This window comes from Candoia aspera, chromosome 6, assembly GCF_035149785.1.
Source record: "Candoia aspera isolate rCanAsp1 chromosome 6, rCanAsp1.hap2, whole genome shotgun sequence".
NCBI classification, from domain to species: domain Eukaryota; kingdom Metazoa; phylum Chordata; class Lepidosauria; order Squamata; family Boidae; genus Candoia; species Candoia aspera.
In genome coordinates, this window is record NC_086158.1 from 48,980,964 (window position 1) to 49,006,730 (window position 25,767).

Genomic DNA, 25,767 nt, shown 5'->3' on the forward strand with positions numbered 1-25,767 from the left:
CTGATGATGCCCAGTTTTACAACTCCACCCTGGACCAACCAAGCAATGCTGCTGAGATCCCTTCCCAGTGCCTGGGGACTGTGGGGTTCTGAATGGGGGAGAACAGGCTTTGGCTCAATCCTGGCAAGACTGGGTGGCAGTGGGCTATTAATTCCAGAGATTTCCCATCTTTGCCTTGCAATGCACTTCCCCAGTCAGATCTGGTACGCAATTTAGAGGTTTGTCTGGACTCACAGCTCCTGCTCAAAGAGCAGATAGCAGCTGTGGTTGGGGGGGCCTTTGCATGGGTTCATCTTCTACACCAATTGCATCCATTCCTGGACCAGAAGGCCTTGCTCTTGGTGACTCATGCCCTAGTCATCTCCCATTTGGATTACTGAAACACACTGTACGTGGGGCTTCCCTTGAAGGGCATTTAGAAGCTGCAGCTGGTCAATGCAGCAGTATAGGCAGGTTTGGGCATTTCTTGTTACAATCATATAACACTGCTGTTTCATGAACTGTACTAGCTCCCAATAGGCTTCTGAATGCAATTCAGGGTGCTGGTTATCATCTATAAAGCCCTATCCCATTATTTCTGCTTGGCCCACCAGATCTAGCAGAGAGGGCATGCTCCAGGTCCTTCCCATCAAAGAATGCCATGCTGTTGGGTACAGGAGTTGTGCTTCTTTGTGGCAGCGCCCACGCTGTGGAATAGCATCCCTCCAAAAACTGGATTGCCCTGACCGTGTTAATCTTTCTCAAGGCTTTGAGGACCTGGCTGTTTCCCCAGAAGTTTGGGTCAGGTGGTTAGGCGAGCTCTGCTCTTGATGTGGTTTTTCTGATCAGGGTTTTTTTTTTTTGCTTTAACCTCAGACTTCATGGGCTATATGCGGATGCTGTAGTTGTAGTTGTTTTAATCCTTATACACTGCCCAGAGTCACTATTGTAAGATGGGCAGCCATATAAATTATTTAAATATATAAATAGCAGCAGCCAAGGAATACTGTGCTAAATTATTTATATATTTTTTTCAATTTATGTTACATCATTCACTTTTCTGTTTGTACCTGAAGAAGATTCCAGTGACGCTGAGCTTGAATTTTTCCTTAAGAAATCTCTGGTGTCCTTAAAATAAGAATATACAGAAAATGATTTGAAAAGATTTTACAGAATAAAGATCTTTTTAGTATAGCAGATATTTCAGGATGAAAAAGTACCATTACTGTTTATCTGAGGCAGTTAAAATATTACCTGTAGAGTCACAGCATCTTAGAAGAAGTAATAGATTTAGAACTGTCAAGCACTTCAGATTCAAAGGTAGAAAGGAGCTTCAGTTTATAACAAACTAATCAAGGTGAAGCAACTCCCTTATGAGAAAATCATTACATTGGCCAAGATCAGAATTTGTGCTAAAGACAGCCTGTGCCACAACTGTTGATTTCACACAATAAAGTAAGGTAAAACCAAACTACATTATGGTTTAGCATAATTAAAACCTAATGGACATTTAGAGCCTCTTCTGGGTGAGGAAATGGCAGATTAAGACTCTCTGAAAGAGCGGAGACAATGTTGTGGTGAAGGTCAGTGGCCAGGCATTAAGCCCGGGTCAGCAGAGCCTCTCCGGACCAGAAGAGGCCGAGATCACCCACTTGTGCTCCAGAAGGCTGCTCCTTGTGAGGAGACGTAAGACAGGATGAGAGAATTGCTGGGGTGAAAGTTAAAAAAGAAACGTATAAATTAAAGGCATTTGCTGATGATTTCATTGTAAGTTTAGAAGACCTTTTAGAAGGAATAGAGATATTAATGGGAAAATGAAAGATGTTGGTGCATTAGCTGGATTTAAAATTAATAGTGAAAAGATGAAGATGTTAACAAAAAATATGATAATGGAGAACCAAATAGAATTGATGGAAAAAACTGGCTTTAAGATTGAGAAAAAAGTAAAATACTTGGGTATTACTATGACTAATACGACTTCTATGTTATTTCAAAAATAATTATGTTAAGACATAGAATGAAGTTAAGAAGTATGTGTTAAGAAAAATTACAGTTATCATTGCTGGAGAGAATCTCTGTGATAAAAATGAATGTATTACCTAGAATGATGATTCTGTTTCAAACAATAATTCTTTTGACAAATGACATGCCATTTAAGCAATGGCAAAGTGGGCAGTCAAATGACACCTCGAATTACAGGTAAGTATGGCCTGGGAGAACAAAATGAAGCAGGACATAGGCTGATAGAATTTTGCCAAGACAATTCACTCTGCATAACAAACACTCTCTTCCAACAACCTAAGAGACGGCTTTATACATGGATTTCACCAGATGGACAACACCGAAATCAGATTGATTACATCCTTTGCAGCCAAAGGTGGCGGACATCTGTACAGTCAGTAAAAACAAGGCCTGGAGCTGACTGTAATTCAGATCACGAACTTCTTCTTGCACAATTTAGGATCAGACTAAAGAGATTAGGGAAGACACACAGATCAGCTAGATATGAGCTCACTAATATTCCTAAGGAATATGCAGTGGAGGTGAAGAATAGATTTAAGGGACTGGACTTAGTAGATAGGGTCCCGGAACAACTCTGGACAGAAGTTGGCAGCATTGTTCAGGAGGCGGCAACAAAATACATCCCAAAGAAAGAGAAAACCAAGAAGGCAAAATGGCTGTCTGCTGAGACACTAGAAGTAGCCCAAGAAAGAAGGAAAGCAAAAGGCAACAGTGATAGGGGGAGATATGCCCAATTAAATGCAAAATTCCAGAGGCTAGCCAGAAGAGATAAGGAATTATTTTTAAACAAGCAATGAGCGGAAGTGGAAGAAGACAATAGAATAGGAAGGACAAGAGACCTCTTCCAGAAAATTTGAAACACTGGAGGTAAATTCCAGGCAAAAATGGGTATGATCAAAAACAAAGATGGCAAGGACCTAACAGAAGAAGAAGAGATCAAGAAAAGGTGGCAAGAATATACAGAAGACCTGTATAGGAAGGATAACAATATCGGAGATAGCTTTGATGGTGTGGTCAGGGAGCTAGAGCCAGACATCCTGAAGAGTGAGGTTGAGTGGGCCTTAAGAAGCATTGCTAATAACAAGGCAGCAGGAGACGACGGCATCCCAGCTGAACTGTTCAAAATCTTGCAAGATGATGCTGTCAAGGTAATGCATGCTATATGCCAGCAAATTTGGAAAACACAAGAATGGCCATCAGATTGGAAAACATCAACTTATATCCCCATACCAAAAAAGGGAAACACTGAAGAATGTTCAAACTATCGAACAGTGGCACTCATTTCACATGCCAGTAAGGTAATGCTCAAGATCCTGCAAGGTAGACTTCAGCAGTTCATGGAGCAAGAATTGCCAGATGTACAAGCTGGGTTTAGAAAAGGCAGAGGAACTAGAGACTAAATTGCCAATATCCGCTGGATAATGGAAAAAGCCAGGGAGTTTCAGAAAAACATCTATTTCTGTTTTATTGACTATTCTAAAGCCTTTGACTGTGTGGACCATAACAAATTGTGGCAAGTTCTTAGTGGTATGGGGATACCAAGTCATCTTGTACGCCTCCTGAAGAATCTGTATAACGGCCAAGTAGCAACAGTAAGAACAGACCACGGAACAACGGACTGGTTTAAGATTGGGAAAGGAGTACGGCAGGGCTGTATACTCTCACCCTACCTATTCAACTTGTATGCAGAACACATCATGCGACAAGCTGGGCTTGAGGAATCCAAGGCTGGAGTTAAAATCTCTGGAAGAAACATTAACAATCTCAGATATGCAGATGATACCACTTTGATGGCTGAAAGTGAAGAGGAACTGGAGCCTTATGATGAAGGTGAAAGAAGAAAGTGCAAAAGCTGGCTTGCAGCTAAACCTCAAAAAAACCAAGATTATGGCAACCCGCTTGATTGATAACTGGCAAATAGAGGGAGAAAATGTAGAAGCAGTGAAAGACTTTGTATTCCTAGGTGCGAAGATTACTGCAGGTGCTGACTGCAGTCAGGAAATCAGAAGACGCTTAATCCTTGGGAAAAGAGCAATGACAAATCTCGATAAAATAGTTAAGAGCAGAGACATCACACTGACAACAAAGGCCCGCATAGTTAAAGCAATGGTGTTCCCTGTAGTAACATATGGCTGCGAGAGCTGGACCATAAGGAAGGCTGAGCGAAGGAAGATAGATGCTTTTGAACTGTGGTGTTGGAGGAAAATTCTGAGAGTGCCTTGGACTGCAAGAAGATCAAACCAGTCCATCCTCCAGGAAATAAAGCCAGACTGCTCACTTGAGGGAATGATATTAAAGGCCAAACTGAAATACTTTGGCCACATAATGAGAAGACAGGACACCCTGGAGAAGATGCTGATGCTAGGGAGAGTGGAAGGCAAAAGGAAGAGGGGCCGACCAAGGGCAAGATGGATGGATGATATTCTAGAGGTGACGGACTCATCCCTGGGGGAGCTGGGGGTGTTGACGACCGACAGGAAGCTCTGTCGTGGGCTGGTCCATGAAGTCACGAAGAGTCGGAAGCGACTAAACGAATAAACAACAACAATGCCAAGGGAAAAAACCAAGAGTTAAATTTAAAGTTCTTCAAGATGCAAAGGAAAGAGGAGGATTGGGATTACCTGATTTTAAACTGTATTGTGTTTAGTTTGGATGAAAGAGTGGCTGCTTTTGAGAAATAAAAGGATGTCAGAATTAGAAGAACACAACCTGAGGTTTGGGTGGCGCAGTTTTTTATGGTATGATCAAGTTAAAGTTAATGTAGATTTTAAAAATCATTATGTTAGGAATGCCATATTGAGAGTATGGAATAAATATAAGCCCAGGTTGTGTCAGAAAATGCTGTGTTAGTTTCAGCACAGGAAGTGTTTTATAGAAAAGAAACTGTGTGTAAAGAGAAATAGTTAACAATATCAAGACTTGTTAATACAGGAACATGGAGAACTTAAAACGAAATCAAGAGATCAATTGACTGCAGAGGGATTTAGTTTCCAATGGTTTTCATAAGCACAATTAAGAGAAAGGTTCAGTGTAGATAGTGGGATTAAATTACATAAAGTGGAATTTGAAATTGCAGTATGTACAAATGATGAACATGTGATTGCTAACATGTATAAGCTTTTGTTGAAATGTAACAAACATGTTCAAGAGTGCATGATACTGTAAAGTGGGCCAAATTTGGGCTGAAATATACAGATGGCTCAGTGGGAGAAGATGTGGTTGAAATGATGGAAATTTACATTATGCTATGATTTAAGAGAGAATTTCTACAAAATGACATATCGTTGGTATATGATGCCAGAGTAATTGTCTAGGATGTATAAAGGTACTTCTAATTAATGCTGGAAATGTGGAAAACACATTTTACCATGCACAGTGGACTTGTAAAAAAGCTAGAAAATTTTGGGTACAAATACACAGTGATACAAGGATTTCAAAGATTAATGTTCTGCTAAAACCAAATTTTTTCTTTTAGGACTTACTGTCAACTAGAAAAGACTCATGGAAGATTGTTTTTGTATATGGTAACTACAGCAAGATTATTGTATGCACAAAGATGGAAAGATTCTGAAATACCTACAATGGAGGAATGGCTGGTAAAGATGACAGAATTTGCAGGAATGGCAAAACTGACTTGTTTGATTAGGGAGAAGACATAAATACATTTATTACTGACTGGAAACCCTTTATGGATTTTTTTACTGAAAACAGAAAAAAAAATGAATTGGTGACTTATAGATTTGATGATTAGAAAAGGTAGAATATGGGAAGAAGAAAATTATGGGGTAATTTTAAAGAGGGAAGATAGATGATAAATTAAGTTGTAACTGCTGTAAAGAAGATCGGAAGCTGCTTCTTTATATATATTTGTCAGTGTGATGTCTCTGCTCTTAACTATTTTATCGAGATTTGTCATTGCTCTTCTCCCAAGGATTAAGCGTCTTCTGATTTCCTGACTGCAGTCAGCATCTACAGTAACCTTCGCACCTAGAAATACAAAGTCTTTCACTGCTTCTACATTTTCACCCTCTATTTGCCAGTTATCAATCAAGCTGTATATTGCCAGTTATCAATCATCTGTATAGATGTCCGCCACCTTTGGCTGCAAAGGATGTAGTCAATCTGGTTTCGGTGTTGTCCATCTGGGGAAGTCCATGTATAAAGCCGTCTCTTAGGTTGCTGGAAGAGAGTGTTTGTTATGCACATTGAGTTGTCTTGGCAAAATTCTATCAGCCTATGTCCTGCTTCGTTTTGTTCTCCCAGGCCATGCTTACCTGTAATTCCAGGTGTCATTTGACTGCCCACCTTAGCATTCCAGTCTCCCGTGATGAAAATAACATCTCTTTTAGGCGTGTTGTCCAGTAGGTGCTGCAGATCTTCATAGATTTATGGTCATTACTTTCCAAATTTTAAAATTACATAACTGAAAGCACTCCAAAATATTTTAACATTCCTTCAAACACTAACATATTAAAAAATGTACAATGACTAAAGTACAAAGTTAAACATTATCTCAGTGTGGCCAAGCTGTAATCTTTGCTTCTCCCTCCTACCTCCAGAGCAAATTTTATTACATGGCCAGTCAGAAACATCCAGAATTATTAACATTAATTATTTTGAATATTGTTGGTGTTGTTTATAAGCCACTTTCATTGCATTTATATCCTGGAAAGTACAATATAAATTAACTATTAATATGCTATGTGGTTATTATTCTTTAGACATACCTGAATAGGAAAACTAATTTCTAAAGATTTATTTTCAGAAATAAAAGTCTGCAGCTTTTTCTCCTTCACTTTTCTTTTTCTGCAAACAGTTTCTAATGATTTCAGAGATGAAGAATTAACCGAACCGAGTTGTGGCATCCTGGAACGGACTGTTTTTTGACACTGAGTTAGGCAGCTCTGCTTGTTCAAATTGTTATTTCCTGATGTGGAAGGCCATTTATTCAAGCTTGAACCAGTTGTGTCTAGGTCTACATTTTCTGTTTCATGTTCTCTACTATTCCCTATTAAAGGTGCTCTTGTTTGAACAGGACAGTTCTCATTTTTTTCCAAGTTTCTTGCGTAAGTATGATCTTTTAACAGTAAACAACCGTCAGGTGAGCTATTAGATATGAACAGTTTCCGAACCACAACTTTTAGATGCTTAGCCTTCTGTATCGTACAAACACCATTTTCTGGACTGTTCTTTTTCTCTGACTTAACATTTCGGAATAAAGCATCAATTATTGGGCTTCTGCTTGATAGTGAGCAAGGCAATTTCTTCCTTTTGTTTTGCTTTGGAGAAGACATACTTTTTTTAAGATGCTCTACAGATGAAACTGGATGTCCAGCTTGTCCATTTCCTTTTTCTGGAGAGCACAACGTATTTCTCTCTTCATTAATACATGTAAAAGAAATGAACAACAAATTAATCATACACAATTTCTAGAATCTCATGGAGCATGTCATATCCCAGTGGCAAGTCCAAGTCTCAGGTTGTTGATAAATTACAGAATGTTTTGACATCTATTGCAATATATGTCTTTAAGGGAGATCATTTGGATTTCAAGTCAAGGGGTTAATTCTATACCACCTGCTAGATTTCTGAGAGGAATGTCCCTTCCAATACATTGTTTGGAATCTCTTTAGATGAGATTCAATCCTTCCAGGATTGTCAAAAGCATGCAAGATCCCAGTGACGGGTCCTTGAGGGTCAAAAAATATTGCTTACCTATGGTCTAATACAATTAAATTATTAAATTATATTTCATAGCAAGAAACTTAACAGCTATGAGAATACTCACTGCTCAGTAGCATCAGTAAGTACTTTGCAGGCAAGGGAACCCAAGCATCTCAAATGAAACAATGGGGAAAAATAAGGGACACATTGCCTGGCCTTGATCTACAATGATGGCAATGTATCTTCTTCTGGATGTTTTGGATGGCAACATGCCATCAGCTTCAACTAGCATGGTCAGTGACTAGGGACAATGGCAGTTGTAGATAATACTAGACAATCTGTGACCCATTAGGTCATTCTCTCAGAGATATTTCCTTACCTAAACAGAGAAACAGAATGATCACAGGTGGGCAAAAAAGCAGTGGGAGTGGGAGCAACTTCCGACTTGCTGCTGGCATCCCCTTCTTTGCTGGTGGGAAGCTGGCAGGGAGCATCATAAATCTTCCTTCCTTCCCTCCCTCTTCCTTCCTTCCCTGCCTCCCTCCTTCCTTCCTTCCTTCCCAAATACAATATAGGCTCGTGCTGTTTGCACTCCCGACCCTCAGGAGAGCCCCAGTGAAGCTGCCTCCTCCTCCTCCTCAGCTGACCCGTGGCATTTCAGTCATACTATCTATCTTATCCTTTCCTTTGGGATTAAGCCTTAAATCAGAACTCAAAATCCTAAGCTTAGAGAAAAAAAATACAAAAATGAGGATCCTAATCAATCTCATTCACATGTAAACTTCCATCTCTCCCTTTCTTCATTTCCACATATAATATAGTTCTTGTGCCATCTGCCCTCCCCTTACAACCCTCAGGAGAGCCCCAGTAAAGCTGCTGCTGCTGCTGCTCCTCCTCGACTGACCTGCAGAACTTCCTGCCACTTTGCTGGGGAGAGGGTGGAACAAAGGGAGCTGATTATCTCCTTACCAGATTCCCCAGTGCCTTCAACGATGACAGAGCTTCTAATGTACTGGTAAAGTTCTTAAAAATTCAGGGAGAGATATATCTGCCTTGAAAGTAGCAATGTTGAACTGTATAGCACAGTCAAACATCAGGAGTTGAGCAGAGGAAATGTTTTATGACATTTTATGTCATAAAATGTTTTATGACATTTTATGTCATAAAATGTTTTATGACATTTTATGTCATAAAATGTTTTATGACAATTTTTATGTCATGTAATGTTTTATAAAATTTGCCAAATTTCAATTTCATGGGAGTCATGGGTCCCAGATTTTGGATGCATTCTGTAAGTTATCTCATTTGAGGTACCTTGCTTCAAAAATTGTTGGCCTATGATGCACTGTTTCACCCAGTTAAAGGTTACAGACATGAGACTTTTAGTAGTATATAGATAGATAGACTAGGACATGTGGATTAAAGGATAAACATGCAGTAGTTTCATAAATATTCCAAGCCTGAGACAGCTATTTCAGTCCACTATTGTAAGCAAGTTTTTTTTAGCTTCTCCAAGCCATTGAGATTTGGAAACTCAGTAGCCTAAAAAATAGCAAGCATAATTCCATCCCAATTGCCATTGGAGCCAGTTAAGGAAGAACAATAGAACTGTCATTTTTTCCCACCAGTCCTCAAAAGACATGGTTACAAAAGAGAATGCAACTGGTGCTTGCCTTCCTGACATTGGTGAGAGGAGAAAAGAAGCAGAGGAATCCACCAATCAGGGACTGTATTATAGGTAGGCCTCAACTTACGACCACAATAGGGACCAGAAAATTCATTGTTATGTGGTGCAGTTGTTAAATGAGGCATCACGTGACTGCACCCTGATTTTATGACCTTTTTTGCCACAGTCGTTAAGTGAATCACCACAGTTAAGCAAGACATCACATAACTGTGACTTGTGACCTTCCCTGCTGGCTTCCGCATTGACTTTGTTTGTCAGAAACTGGCTGGGAAGGCTGCAAATAGTGTTCACATGACCGCAGGATGCTGCAACAGTCACAAATGTGCAATGGTTGCCAAGCGCCCAAATCACATTCATGTGACCACAGGGACGCTGTGACAGTCATAAGTGCAAGGACTGGTCATAAGTCACTTTTTTCAGTGCCGTCATAACTTCAAATGGTCGCTAAACGAATGGTTGTAAGTAGAGGACTACTTGTAACCGTAGTCCTCACCATCACTGCACCCAAAGTGAAAGAAGTGGTTAAATCTAGAAAGAGATTTCTTAAACAGGCTTCATTTCCAGCCCATTTGTATGGGACATAAGCAGCTGAAGACTGCAGCGCTTAAAATCCCTATGAACCGGTATACTCACTGACAAGCACAGAGCACTACCTTATTCCTAAAGTTCTGAGGTTCTCTTTTAGCTATGAATTTTACCCCTTCCTTTGCCTAGACAAGCATGGCAGAATATATCACACAATGCATTTCCATTTCTTACTGTGTATTAAATTCTGCATTTTTAAATTCTGATTTTGTTTAATGTATATAGCTGCATATGAATTTTTGTTGCAGGACAACCTTATAAAGCATTTAAAAACACATTTATCTATGTTCAAATCAAATGTATAGGTTGCCTAGCTCAAAAAAAATCAAGCTGGTATCTAAGTTAAAATAAACATCTCTTACCTTGTTGGAAAGCTGGTTTGAAAAAGTCAGTAATACACTTGTTTCTGTAACAAAAAAAACATAATAAAAACCCAGCAATGTTTGGAAAGGACATTTTGAAATATAACATTGTATCTATTTAGTCTTTCCCAATCAGATCTTTCTAGATGTACTGGAATCACATTTCCCATAATATCCAACCAGCCTTTGTACTTGGGGGAGGCTGATTTACTGCGGAGCTCATCAGATAAACTGGGACTTGGTAGACAAAAACCATTCACAACCTTTCATTTGCATATCTGAAGCATTAACAAGTAGGGTCAAACAAAGAGCAACAAACACATATAAGTGAACATGGGGGCAGAGATTAGCAAGAGGCATGCACAAAAGGAGGCAGGGACACATGTGTGGCGCACACACACATGCAAAGCACTCTTTGGGGCAGGACAGAGTGAAGAAGAAAGGTATTACTTCAGGGCTTTCATTTTCAGGGAACTAGAGCCTCAAAACAATAAACAGTAAGAAACATTTTTCCTGAAAAGCATTAGGGCTTCTCCCCTGACCTTTGTTGTACTTTTCAACCCAATTTTGACTCCTGGCAAATGCCTGGATCAGCCCTTGCAGTCTTTGGCAATGATTTCAGAAGTCGATTGCCAGTGCCTCCTTCCCAGGGCTGAGAGAAAATGACTGGCCCAAAGTCACCCACTTGGCTGCTTTGCAAAGGTAAGACTAGAATTCAATTTTTCCAGTTTCTACCCCAGTGCCCCTAATCTCTACATCAAACTGGCTCTCTTCGGAAAAAAAAAGTTTGCCTTCCTTTCCTTGGCTTCAAGATAAAGGAAGAAAGATTGGTACACACATTTAGCAATGATTTGCCATCTCCTTTGCAGTGGCAAGGAGTTCCAAAGCACATGCTTCATTAGATTTTAGTCTTCACCGAACAGAAGCATGTTAAACTTCATACTTGTTTTTTTTCCTTTGCTAGAATTCCTTCACATGCATTACCACAGACAAATTCAGACCCAAGTGCAACGATCAGTAAGATCCAGACACACAACACATGTCTTCAAACTCTCTGAATCATTTCTTAATCCTTCTTATTACTGACCATATAAGGTACAAACTTTCCTCTTCCTTCCTTCCTACTCAGACCATCTTTTCTGGTCCCTTCTAGAGTCTGGCACTTTCTCAAACTTCCTATCTACAGTACATACAGCTACCAATCATCAGCTTTCTTACAAACAAGGCATACAGTTATAGAAATCAGGCATAGCTGCAAGCATGGCAGCTGTCCTTACATGTGCTCCCCTCATCTCCTGCAATAGTTCTCTCTTTCCTATGAATAGAGGGGTTCTAGCAGTAACCTTAATATTTCTTAATGCTTCTCAAGCAGCTGTCCTTGGCTGGGAGCAAACTGTGAAAGCAGGGCCTTAAGGGCCAATGGGCATCTATGGTAGTCCAGAGAATCTTCCTGAGAGAACACAACAGAGGGCTCAGACATGCAGTCAAAGCACATGTGCATGCACAGACACACTTAGAAAACAAAACAAAACAAAACAAAACCTACTATTAACTCTTGGTTTTCACAAGCTTGAGGTGCAAAACATTCCAGCCGGAGGAAGAGATTACACAAACTGCAGAGACTCCAAAGGGCATGCACAGAGTGCCATGGGGCATTTTAAAATGACATCTTCCCCACCAATAGTCTTAGTCTAAGCATTTCTTCCTCAGGGAGCTGATGAAAACTTGGACTGCCCTTTTTCTCCATAGTCCCATTTCCTGGGAAGAGAAAGGGAGCCGCTCCATGCTCTTGCTCTTGCTGGCCAGGCAAAAATGGGCTGGGACTGCTCACCCAGGGACTGAGCTATGGGTCTTTCAGCTACCTTCAGCAGTTTTCTCAGAAAGTTAAAGATCTGGTCTCTAGTTAGAAGAAGAAAAAAAGTTTGACAGCTGCATGTCTCCCCAGTGTGAATAATTGACTGCAGGGTCCTAAAGACCATCTGCAGTTCCTTTTGAAAGGGAGGAGCATCTTTCTACCAAATTACCAGATCCGGTGGGGAAAGGAAAGCATGTGGCTAAGAACAAAATTCAAGTTTCCTCGTGCTGGCCAGATGCAGGTTTCTTTCTTTTCAATAAAGGTGCCATTAATTTCTGCCCAACAATACCAATAGGGAAGCCGATCAGCATTATGTTTTAAATGTTGCTTTAAAAGTTTAAGTTTATCATAGTGGACAGTACCCAAACCAGGCCAAACTGCATTACTGCTTGCATCCACATATTTGGTCCATTCCAGACATAACTGCCATGCAAGGCTTTTCCTCATACCCGCTTGGGCCCCTTATCCCAAGCCAACAAAAACTTCCCCAAAGGAGAAGTTGATGGGGTCTTAGAATTCCCCATCCTCCTATCTCCCTAAGTGTGACACACGTGTCCACCAGGTTTGGGGTTCTCCTGACCACCTGGAAACTTCCTAACGAAGTACTAGTCCTCTGCGTGCTTCTCTCTTCCCTGGATCCAGACCCTCTAACAATTTGGAGCAGTAAATTTTGCCCAGTTATGGTTCACTCACACAACCTCTCGCAATCCTGTTGAGGCACACGGATCAACTGGTCCCACTGGCTATCCAGGTTACTCTGGTCATCACCCAAAAGAGCTAACAGAGACCTGGGGATGTCTTGAACCAGCGGACACACAGCTTTGGTCAACAGGTGGTTTTATCAATAAAAGATATCAATCACACACACATTCACTGGGCACGCACAAGATAAGAATATTACGGGTACTTACCAAACTATGAAGAAGCCTCTGTTCAAGCAAAAGTTCTGGCCCAAGACCAAAAAACTCCCTTTACTACCAGTGTTGATGCGGGCAGAGTCTGGGGAAGTACCCTTCAGACAAATCATCTGGTGCCAGCTGGGTGAAGTTGCCCAGGCCCTGTCAGTCAACCCAGTTAGTCTCGGAGTCCCATCTGGGGTGCCAAATTGTTGGAAGGAATTCTTACCAGGGTTCATCCCAAGCTGGGAATGAAGAGACGCAGGCAGTTGCTGGAACAGAGGTTGAAGGTTCAAGAGCATGTACAGAGTACAAAGTATGCTGGTTGGAAGGTGGCCACACATGGATCTTCTCACCAACCCCTTATATAGGCATGTGGCCCTTTGATGGAAGAGGAAGTGAGAAGTGTTGCTTGATTCACACCTATTTGTTAGTTTCAGGGATCTTTAGGGTTTTCTGAATCAGCCTTAAAGAACAAAGGCATTCTGTCCCCTGCTGCCTCTGCCAGATCTTGGGTTCTGTCTGACAGGTTTTTAGATTCTTTGATCGTTTGATATTCTAGAAGGGGAGCCCTTATGCTAAGATGTTTGTTGCCTTTCTACCTTTCCTGTGGTGATTAGTTTATGGAAGCAGGAAGTGTCTCTCAGCGCAGGTTTCGAGGAGAAGGAGAAATGGGGTGGGGGGTCTTAAATTATTCTAACAACAGAATGACAGGAGATGACAAAATACCACCTCAATTAGTGGAGCAAAGATAGCAATCTACAAAGCATTTGAATTATTGTGATTAGAGTCTGTACTGGAAAAAGCATCAGCATAAAATGCTTTGCATTTATCTTTGCATTGTAAAATACCTCTAACTCTGAATGTGTGATATGGTTATTGTTATACGGTGGCTGGGTTCACACATTACATTAAACCATAATGTAGCTTTTTTTACTTATGGTATAGCATAAAACTGAACCCTGGCCATTTGATAAACTATGTTGTTTTGGTCAAAGGAGTCACCAGGAGTCAAGATTGACTTGAAGGTACACATGCACACACATACAAACCATTAAGACTGACTGACTGACTGACTGACTGACTGACTATATATATATATATATATATATATATATATATATATATATACACAAACCATTAAGACTGACTGACTGACTGACTGACTGACTGACTGACTGACTATATATATATATATATATATATATATATATATATATATATATATCATAACATTAATTGTAAGTGAAGCCTAAAACTAGATACTCAGTCTGTAGTGCAGTAAATTAACAGTAGAATTAAACTGTACAGTACTGTAAAATTTAATATAAGTTACAACTGATTGCTCATTCAGACATGACCAAAGATTGATGGAGCAAATATGAAGATGCTGCTCATACAGACCAGAAACCAGTTGTTTGCAGACTTTCACAGCTGTTGTGCAAAACTTTTCTACGTTATGCTTTTCTTATCTGATAGGAGGAAATTAGCATAAGATTCCTCAGACTGGTGAGTAGAAAAGAAAAATGAGTCCCCAAGTTCCATTATAGAAAAAGTATCATAGAAAGAACACATGGAAGATGGATTCAATTGAACCTCCAAGGACCTACAAGGATAGGTTTGACTAGCCAGTTTGGTCTAGTGGTTAAGGCATTGGGCTAGAAGCCAGGAGACAGAGTTCTAGTCCCACCTTAGGCATGAAATCCAGCTGGGTGACCTTGGGCCACTCACTCTAAGCCCAACTCATGTCACAGGGTTGTTGTTGTGGGGTAAATAGGAGGAGGAAGGAGTATTAGGTATGTTCGCCGCCTTGAGTTATTTATAAAAATAATAAAGGCGGGATAGAAAATAAAATAAAAATAGCTATAGGCACTCTATTAAATTTCCCATATCAAAGTGCATAAAAAATAAATTATTATATCTGCCTGTGAAGAAAAACCTTTGTTTTTTGAGTTGATGTAATTAGTTTTGATCTAGAGTGGTTAAACCGTACTTGGATAGATTTTGGAATGAGGCCTCTATTATTCTGATATTCAATATCCAGGAGCTATTGAATATTTCTCTGATATCTCTCTTAGCCTGAGGAAATACAGACAGTGAATTCATACAACTTACTAAATTAAAAATAAACCACTTCCTGGAAACAGGTACAGATGCTTTAACGAGTCTTGAACAAGCACTGTATTCTCAGATTCTGAACTGAATTTGAAACACTACATAGCACCAACAGTTATAAGATTCCACTTTGCTTTTGGACTGTTTTTAGGACTGGATATACCACTAACACCCCACATATTTCCAGTTCTAAAGTCTATATTGAAAATGCTGTGTTATTAATATAAATGTATTGCCCACAAACAATTGAGATGGATTTTCTATCAAATCCTTAGATGCTTCCTTTATACCAGTTGTAAGAATAGCAGTAGTACAAATTGAAGTTAGAAGGAACTAAAGTATAGTTATGACACTTTTTCATGTACTTTTTCTAATGGACATTAAATTGTGGCAAATTCCTATCTGTCTCACATATTGAAAATGGTTGTACAATAAAACAATCATATATGAGATTCCATTCTTACAACTGAATAAAGATTTCAGGAATACACAGCATTTTAATAACCCATCCCGATACTTTATTGTTTTGTTGCTAACCTATTAGAGCAAAAATTTTGAAGACTAACAAATTGACATAAACTTTATTAATTACAGCCCACCTCATCAGATGATTGAACCGCTATCCTAACTTACATTACAAGAAGATATTCTACCTCAGGGTTTCTCAACCAAGTTTCCTTGGAACCCTAGGGTTCCATGAGACATCACTAGGGGTTCCCTGGGAGATCATGATTTATTTAAAAATTATTTCAAATTTGGGCAGCTTCACATTAAACAGGTAAGTTTCATTCTTTATTTTTAGTTTAAGAATACTATTAATGCATATATACAGGCCTACACATGAAACAAATATAATAATTTTGTAACTTCTGGCCTATATTTGAGCCTGAAGGTACAGGGGTTCCCTGAGGCCTGAAAAATATTCCAAGGGTTCCTCCAGGGTCAAAAGGTTGAGAAAGGCTGCTCTAATTGCCAGTAATAGTTCAATTAAGGATAATACTACTCCAGACTAGCTGGTTTCCTGGCTACTTGACAGCTGAAGGACCAACACATACACAGTCTCACAAAAAAGTTTGTGCACTACATATAAAATAATAAAAAGCAAAGGTTCACCTAGCAGCACTGTGAGAGTCTAGGATATAATGGTTAAGTGTACAAGACAAGATACGAGGAATAAATCACATTCCTTTTTTAAAAAAAATTGGTCAAAGGAGCTTTAACATTTCCTAGCATTCTCCATATGTGGTACCAATCGAAGAGAATATTTGTAGCTCAGGGTTGAACTGTGGAGTCCTTGGTGCTCTCTGAGCCTTGTTGTTTTCTTGCAGACATTTCATTGCCAAACTAGGCAACAACTCCCTTTTCGCACCGAAGATGTTGCCTAGTATGGCAATGAAACATCTGCAAGAAAACAACAAGACTCAGAGAGCACCAAGGACTCCACATTCTCCGTATGTGTTGGTCCCTCAACTGTTGTGTATTCATATCCAATGTTGCATTAAGCCAAATCCAGACAAACCGTATTATGGTTTAGTTCACCTACACAGTAATTCCCTGAGAATAAGAAACAAAATATCTTTCAGCCCTCCCCTTATTGTTACATCTCCCTCAAATATTGAGTAGTACCAATGAAGTACTGCAAGAGATTCCATGTCCACAATGCCAAAATTCTACCATTAAAGTAATACCCCAAACTGCATGGCTATATCTGATCAGAGGTTTTACCTCCCATTAATATACTTTTTATCGTAACAGAATTCAGAATCACACTGGTAGGATTTAGTCTGTTCTTGACAGAACCTGTTAAAAAATGACCACCCAAACTAACCAGGCCAACTCTCCTCATTGATCATGCCAACTCTTTTTGTGCATCTCCCTCTACCTTTATTTCAACATCTACCAGCTGCTCCTTTACCAGACACTCCTGTCCATACCTGAGTCAATTCTAGAGCACTGCAAAATATTAAGCGGCCTTTCAGAATATCATCCAATATTTGGCAATTTTCAGATTAGCTATACAATGTAAAAGGGATTCCTTTTCTCATCTGAGACCTAGACAAGATTTCATACAATCTCAAGGCAAACCAGAGAGAAAGGAAACACACTACTCTTGCAAGCGGAGAGCAGCATCCTCTTCCACAGTCTTTTTTCTTTCTGTGCTACATAGTGAGAAATGGAATGTCTTTTTAACTATTTGATACAAAAGACTTGTATAACTCTACCTTGAAGTGAATATAGGTTCCCTCCTCTACAGTCATTCTGCTGCCCTTCCATATGGTGATTCAATGGGGTACACATGCATACTCTGGGGCCACATACTAGCAGTTACCACTAGCTAGCACTGCCTACTTTGGGCTACCAGCCTATTGCTGGCATTCAACTTTCAATGTACTCATTTATTCCCACAGAAGTGGCTTCTCCTCAGGTTAGATCAACTGCAAAAGCAAAGAGCATGGTCAACAGCCATTCCTTGCAAGCATCATCCCAAATGGAGGAGACCAGCAAGAGCTTCTCCCTCTCCCCCTCACCCCAAATCCTTTAAAGATCGGAATATACTCTGCCGTGTAACTCCATGAAAGATATTAAGGCAGGCGATAAATGTCCTACACGTTTCCTTTATAGGGAAGCCTACAAACCACGCAAAGACCAGCTTAAAGGAACTTGTTCCCCTTCATCCGGCTGCGCGAAACACGCACACGCCGAAAAGCACATCCCCTTCCCCAAGCGTGGCATCAACGTCATCCCATCAAGTTTTGGAAACGCACCTGACCCTCCCGCTCACAAGTTCCTCACAGGATATGTGATGGGAGCTGTCACTCACACGTACCTGGTACCTGCGGCCCCGCGGCCCACCGACTGTCGATGCTGGCTGGGAGAACTCGCAGGAGAGCTAAGCCGCGTGTGGCCGCCGCTGCAGTTCTGGGTCATGTCTCCAAGTATCGCCGCCCGCTCCGGGCCTGAGAGAAATAAGAATTTCCGCGAATTTTCTTCTCCATTGCACAACACCACCGGCGAGGGGGGCAGAGGGCGTGGTGCTCCCGAGGCAGCACCAGGATTGGTCGAGCTCAGGGAAGAGCGCTGCGGTCCACGCGACGCCCTCGAGGAACAGAGCAACACAGAAAGCCGAGCGCGCTTTGGATTGGCTGCCACTCTAAGCCAACCTCGAACTCTCGTCTCATTACGTAGCTAACGCTCAGCTTTCCCGGGCGTTTCCGTGGAGAGGGAGAGGAAAAGGTTGAAATTGGAGCCTTGGCGCTTTCCGGTCGCAGCGCTTCTGTTAGGCTGGCAGAAGGGCGCGCACTTCCGGCCAATCTTCTGGGATCCCGGAAGGAAGAGACGCACATGCATGCGCACGCCCTCGACGTTGGCGGGGAGAAGGGGTGAGAACAGAGGAATGATGAGATAAATGTCCTCTCTCAGCAGTGCAGCACTGAATGATCCGTTGGCTAAATCTGCCATTCCAAATGACAAGGACCAGTGGCAGATCATTACAACCCCCCCTTAGTAATAAGGCGTCATTATTGTTATCAAATTACCAGGCTAGCAGCAGTAATAGGAATTGACAGCCCCTTGGCTATATTCACCCAACATGCTAATTCAAGGTTTCCTAAATTAACCTGGTTGTCCTGAGAATTTGCACAGTAGATTTATCTATTTTATATGTTAAACTTATAGGGCCACCTGACCCTTGAGGAGGGGGCATACCACTACTTTACTCAATGAAGCAGTTACGATCTCATGGGCCCAGCTGCATGTCACCTCCTGGGTGGTCTTTACCAGCCAGGAGGGACATGGATATAAAAAACAGGTGGCTGGATTAGCAGTCTGGATGACCCTGTCTGCTTCCTCAGGAGTTACAGATAACTCACCCCAGATAACCATATAAGATTGATTCCACGTAGGCCAGTTTCACATACGTTCCAATGTGCAGCCTTTATATAGCCTTCCACTACCTTATTTATAGCCCTAGAACTCCCTTGGAATGGATGGGGACAAAAATCCTTGGCCTTTTTTGATATTTTTGAGACATTTGGGGAGGCCTAAAGTATATATTTCACCTCTTTTAAAAACCCTCAACACCCCTCCCATCAGGCTGATTTTTCCTAAGTTTTGAGGGATGTTAAGGGAGATTGGGTACTTTAAGTTTCAGTACCCATTTAATGGAGAGAGCTGGCTTATGGAATCGCCAGGGGTCGGATACGACTGAATAGATAATTCAATTCGACCCATTTAATACCCAAACATATAAAAAGGGCCTACAGTTTAGCTCTACCCACTCTGGTGATAACATAACTGGCCACACTGCTTGTACTCCCTCAAGCAGGTCAAAAAAGGTTGCCCTCCCTTGCTTTAAAAGATTATTTGCCAAAAATAGGAATATTAGACACATTTTTACTTCTTTCAGGTGACCTCAATGACCCACTCAACCTGTCTGAAAATAACAAACCTGTATGCTTATTTATCTGCCAGAAAACATAAATATCAAACTGTACACTTAACTTCAAATCAAATCTTTATTATGGTCAAAGACCAGCATAAGGAAGATGGGGTACAGTCAGTTAAAAACATAGAAGATACATTAAAATCTAAAGAATAATATAAAAGCTAATAAAAAAATCCCTTCTCACCCTTGTGGGTGGTATGTGTCTTCCTCAACCTCGGGTCCTCTATCAGAAGCCTGGGAGTTTAAATGTTCTGCTCAGTATCTTAGCTGTTCCTAGCACTGCACTCTTCTGGAAAGAGAGCTCTGATGTTGCTCCTGGGATCTGTTGGAGCCATTCTCTCAGCTTAGGAGTCACAGCCCTGAGTGCTCCTACCACCACTGGAACCACTTTGGCCTTCACTTTCCACATCCTCCCTAGTTCCTCCTTCAGGCTCTGGTATTTCTCTAGCTTCTCATACTCCTTCTTCCTGATGTTGCTGTCACTTGGTACTGCTACATCTATCACCATTGCTGTCTTCTGGTCCTTGTCTACTACCACAATTGAGAGACAAGAAATTGGATATATGGGCAAGGGATATAGAGGGACATAGGGGGATGAGTCATCTGACTCAGAATCTGTGTATCAATGTATGTGTAGAATGCAAGGGGGCATATGTGGAGTAGGGCATATGTGATTGACCAATGAATGACCTGAACTTTGCCAGGCTAGAGAGCAGAATAGATTAGGATGTCAGTTGGGAAAGTAAGTTAGAATAGATAAGGATGTTTATTAGAAAAATAGATTAGGATGCCTGTCAGATAAGAGGGATGCCGTTTGCCAGCTGGACAGGAAGCCACCAGGAAATCATGGGTAGGAGTTTACGTTAAGCAGGTGTATGCCTTAATCAAATAAGTGCTATCCATAATCAGGGGTTAAGAGTTCATGCTAAGCAAATGGAGGATGTATGGCATGAGGTAACCGCTTTAATGACTCTTGAAACTTGTATAAAAGAAGCTGCTTGTCTCGTGTTCAAGGCTTCTCTCTTCTATTGTGGAGAGGAAGTCCTCCTTTATATAGACGTCTAAATGAGTTTAATTCTCCGGCTCTGCATGGTGATTGGCTTATTGCGCCGGGCAAATGGACAAAATCGCAATGTGTGGCCAACACAATGTCTGGTTGATTGGCCAGTATCCGCCTGTCCATCTGGATCTTGAAGTCCCACAGGATTTATACACACATGGACATGTCTAAAAGAAAAGAAAAAATCTAAAAGGAGGGATAGGAGTATTAGATGGGTATTGTAATGATTGCCTATCCTAAAACACCATCAGACTCATGAACAGGTTCATAAAGATATCTGATTTATTAAAGAATAGTATGCAGGATCACAAAGAAAGCTGAGAATGGAAAAAGCATGCCAAATGCAAACTAAAAAACCCTCGGTACAGACGAGATCCCTCCCCCCGCAGAATCTTCTCAGGCTCACAATCCTAACGGCTCCTGATGGTCCGTGGGAAAAGTCCTTGAGTAGACCACATAACCCAAACACATTCCACAGATACAGAGCTTGGCACAATGTTTCACAGCAGCTCCCTCCCACCATAAACGCGCGTCAGCACCATGGCATGTGAAACGTTATGATGTACAGTGCACATTGAAGCAGTGAACATGACAGGTATAGGGGAGCATAAAGGTTAGTGTGTCTATCAGTAGAGAGACACTTAACTCCAACTCAAAAGATATGTTTAAAAATGAATATTATCATTGTAACTTCTTACTGCAAGATGCAATTAACCTCTAATAGTTGCTTCTTGTAAAAATTAGGTCAACAGTATACTGCAGGTAGATCAGTAGTAGCATCCATGAGGGTGGTCAGACTCGTTTGATGAAAGCAGCATTGTTTGATGAAACGCCATAAGCTCCACCCCATTTGCATGTGTATCATGATATCACACATTTCCAAAAGGGAGCTTGCAGTGCAATGCTGTTTTTGATAGGTTCATGAAAGCAGCCAGAGCTGCAGATATGGGTGTAAACCAAATGTATTAACTCCCCAATATTTATGTATGGAAATATTACACAAAACCAAACATTTAAAATCCCCACCAGCAAATTCTTCTCCATGTAACAAGTTACTTTCAAATGCATAAATTAAACAACAAGCTACTGATGGAATGGTGATTTTAAGGTTAATTTGAAGAAGGCAGCAAAAACACCATGTTTGGCTTCACAGTTTTGTTGGAAAGAATTCTTACCAAGGGTTTGTCCTGAGCCGGGAATGAAGAAACACGGGCAGTTGCTTGAGCAGAGGTAATAGTTTATTTCCCAAGAGCATGTACAGAGTATACTGGTTGGAAGGTGGCCACACGTGTATTTCCCCACCAGCCCCTTATATAGGAGAGCTTAGCTGTTGCTATGCAGAGGTGTTCCCGTCCCCTAGGAACTTGAGAGAAGTGTAGTTTACCAGATTTCAGAGAGGAGGTGCTCTGTGGTTAGGCCCCCTGCTGTTTGTGTTTCTGTCATGTTCACCATTTCAATGTGTTGTTCACATCGTAACGTTTCACATGTCAACCCGTTCTTCCGTATCTTACATGCTTGAACGTTTGCTGGTATTTTCCATTATTGCTGCGCTCCTTATTTTGCTCCTTTGGAATGTATGTTTGGGTTTGCAACTCTGTTCAAGGTTGCTTTCCCAGGCAGATGTAACGGTTGCTAGCACCTGGGAGGGGGTGGTTGCTAACGAGCGCTCGGGGCGGGGCTGGGGTGGAGGCAAGGCTTTTAAGTTTGTATTTGGCGCGCTTTTGCTCATTCTCAGCTTTCTCTGTATTTGCATACTATTCCTTTAATAAATCAGTTATCTTTAAGCCCGAGCTTGTGAGACTGAGTATTTGGGATTAGGCAACCATTACATAAAGCTGAGAATCATTTAAAACATCTTCCGCTAGCCCCATCCAAAGTTTGGGTAACGGGGAGCGCTAGCGATGACAGAACCTCAACTACGCGAGAGTGAGGGGAGCGAAGAGGAGCCGGACTCGACAAAGACCCTGGTAGCTCCGACTTCGCGAGCCCAAAGGGCAGCACATCAAGAGAAGCGGGATGCCCAATTGGATGAACTATTGTTGGCGGTGCAGGGTGCCACAAGGGGTGAACTTCAACCCGAGGTGGAAGCAAGAACGGGGAGGGAATCACCACAGCCATCCTGGGAACATGAAATCCCCTTATCACCGAGGGTGGTGGTGACAACTAGACCCCTAGAAGAGCCCGTCACCTCTGCCCGCATGAAGGCAATAGAGGATAAAATGGACATGATAGTGACCCTCCTGAAGGATATTCCCAGAGGGTCGGGGTCCCTACAGGAAGATTGGGAAGAAGACCCCTCCCAGCTGGCTTACCCGAGAGAGAGGTCCCCATCACTCAGGGGAAGAAGTAGGACTCGGGCTTCCCGACAATCGAGGGGAAGGGAGTCGAGAGCAACGAGGGAGCGGCCACCACTGGGGGCTCGACGTGCGTTGACGTTTGCGGAGCCATCGCAGCCGGCGGAGCCGATGAGAACCTTTCCACCGTTTGGGGTAAAGTTTGATGGCGACCCTACCACGCTCTCTTTTTTCATTACAAATGCTAGACATTACATGGATGATTGGGGGCGATGCTTTCGTTTGGAGCAGGGCAAAATTAATTTTATTGCCAACAAGTTGAAGGGGAGGGCAGCGGATTGGTATGTGCAGTTATGCCAAGCAGAAGCCACGGAGTTAGAGGACTTTGATGAGTTTCTGTGGGCACTAAAACAGCACTTCGAAGAACCCTTGGCTCAAGAGAGAGCGAAAAGCGCCCTGAAAAAACTTTATCAAGGAACCCTCTCCGTCGCAGACTACGCTTTGGAATTTAAAGCCCTGGCGGAAAAGGTGGAGGATTGGTCCCAGTCGACTTTAGTGGAAATGTTTAAACAGGGACTGGAGACGGAGGTCCTCCAGTGGGCTTTGTGCCGGGACGACCCCAAAACGTTGTATGGGTGGATTCAGTTGGCGGGCAGCGCGGAAAACGCTCTACAAACGTTCGCCCATAGCAAGGAACTGAGGCAAACCAGAGTTAGTAGGGGGGCTCATGCCCCTGGATTTTCAAGCCACCCAAAAACGAAAAGTTGCGAAGAGGAAAGGGAACGACGATTTGCGAAAGGTCAGTGCCTAAGATGCGGGAAAGAAGGGCATCGTGCCACTTCGTGCCCGAGACGCAGACCGGAGGAGCAGCCGGCGAAAGCACCGGGAAAATCGCCAGCATTACCGCGTAAGATGAGAGCTGCCTGCGCAGAAGTCGACCCTGCAGAACTCCTATTTGGAGAAGAGGAGGAGGAATTGCACTTTGACCAGCTGGCGGGAAAAGGCTACCACCTGCTCTGAAGGGCGCCGTTGGGCAGGTGGAAGAAACCGGGCGCGACCACAATTCGGTGAGTGGGAATTTTCCTACACTGACTGTCAAAGTGAAATTGGGATCTAAAACCAAAACTGTTGAAGTCTGGGCTATGCTAGATTCGGGCTGTTCACGTTCACTAATGCACCCCGATGTTGTAGCCGCCCTAGAACTGCCCACGTTTCCTTTGCAACGACCAATGATCTTCACGCAATTGGATGGAACTATAGCTGGGGGAAAAGCGGTTACCCACTCTACAGGACTTGTAGCTTTGCAAATGGGTACCCATTGGGAGAAATTGCCTTTTGTCATAGCTCCAGTGGGGGGTCCTTTGGTTATATTGGGAATGCCTTGGTTCGTACAACAAAATCCTTTTATCAACTGGTTGCATAGAACTGTAACATTTGCTGATGGGTTTTATAAAGCACCAGAAAAGGACTTGTTGGAGGACATTGAGGGTGGACGGGTGGCTACCACTACTGTACAGACACTTCAACCCCTAGAAGGACTGCCTAAGCAATACCAAGATCTGGCAGATGTGTTTGGAGAGAAGGAAGCAGATCGCTTACCACCACACCGAAAGACAGACTGCCATTGAATTTCTGCCCAATGTGAAATTACCTCACCCAAAAATCTATCCCATGTCTCCCAAAGAGCTGGCCACGCTGAGGGAATTCATTGATAAAAATCTAGCTAGGGGTTTCATTGAGCCGGCAAATTCCCCGGTGGGAACACCTGTCCTCTTTAGACCAAAAAAAGATGGGTCTTTGAGGCTATGTACCGATTTCCGTGGGCTCAATGCAGTATCAATATTAAATAAATATCCTTTGCCCCTCATCAAAGACATGTTATCACATCTGGCCAAGGGCAAAATCTTCTCAAAGTTAGATTTAAGGGAAGCATACTTTCGCATTCGCATAAGGGAGGGGGATGAGTGGAAAACCACGTTTAACTGTCCTCTTGGGGCTTTCCAATACAAAGTGTTGCCTTTTGGTCTGTCTGGGGCACCTGGGGTTTTTATGCAACTTATCAATGAGGTCTTGCATGACCACCTATTTAAAGGGGTTTTAGTGTATTTGGATGATGTATTAATTTATACTGAAACTATGACAGAACATATTCACTTGGTGCGTCAAGTGCTTGCTAAACTGAGGAAAGCAGAGTTGTATGCGAAACTCTCCAAGTGTGCCTTCCATCAATCACAGATTGATTACTTAGGGTATAGAATTTCAGCAGAGGGCATTGAGATGGACCCTGCCAAGGTTGAAGCCATTGTGGCGTGGGAACCTCCCCGTACCAGGCGGCAATTACAAAGTTTCCTTGGATTCGCCAATTTTTACAGGGCATTTGCCCAAAATTTCGCTGAGACCGCCCTTCCCCTTACTGAACTACTAAAAACTAAAGCTCAAGGGGATACGCGGCGCTCCAAGAACCCAGGCGCACTCCTTAAATGGACCCCAGCCTGCCAGCAAGCGTTCGATGCGCTCAAACAGGTTTTCACCACTGAACCTATTTTGCAGCATCCTAACCCAACTAAGCCTTTCGTAGTGCAGGTGGATGCCTCCGACTTCTCCATTGGAGCAATTCTGCTTCAAGCAGACGAATCTGGCACTCTAAAACCCTGTGCTTACCTCTCTCGCAAGTTCACAGAAACAGAGAGAAGGTGGCATGTTTGGGAAAGGAGCGTTTGCTGTAAAAACAGCCTTGGAAACATGGCGTCACTTATTGGAAGGGGCTTCCCACCCTTTCGAAGTGTGGACTGATCATAAGAACT

The 25,767-nt window shown here is 42.1% G+C and overlaps 1 protein-coding gene across 1 annotated transcript in view; it reads right to left on the reverse strand.

Annotated features, from left to right (window-relative positions):
* The window catches only part of SLF2 (SMC5-SMC6 complex localization factor 2), a 38,200-nt gene extending 20,045 nt beyond the window's left edge, over positions 1 to 18,155 (reverse strand). Inside the window, exons 1-4 of the mRNA XM_063307078.1 lie at positions 17,993 to 18,155; positions 10,300 to 10,343; positions 6,729 to 7,378; positions 1,050 to 1,107 (exon numbers count right to left, since the gene is read on the reverse strand). Coding sequence (XP_063163148.1) covers positions 1,050 to 1,107; positions 6,729 to 7,378; positions 10,300 to 10,343; positions 17,993 to 18,093 — 853 coding nt within the window. The 5' untranslated portion in view covers positions 18,094 to 18,155. The remainder of the gene's footprint in view (positions 1 to 1,049; positions 1,108 to 6,728; positions 7,379 to 10,299; positions 10,344 to 17,992) is intronic.
* Between the last annotated feature and the right edge of the window lie 7,612 nt (positions 18,156 to 25,767).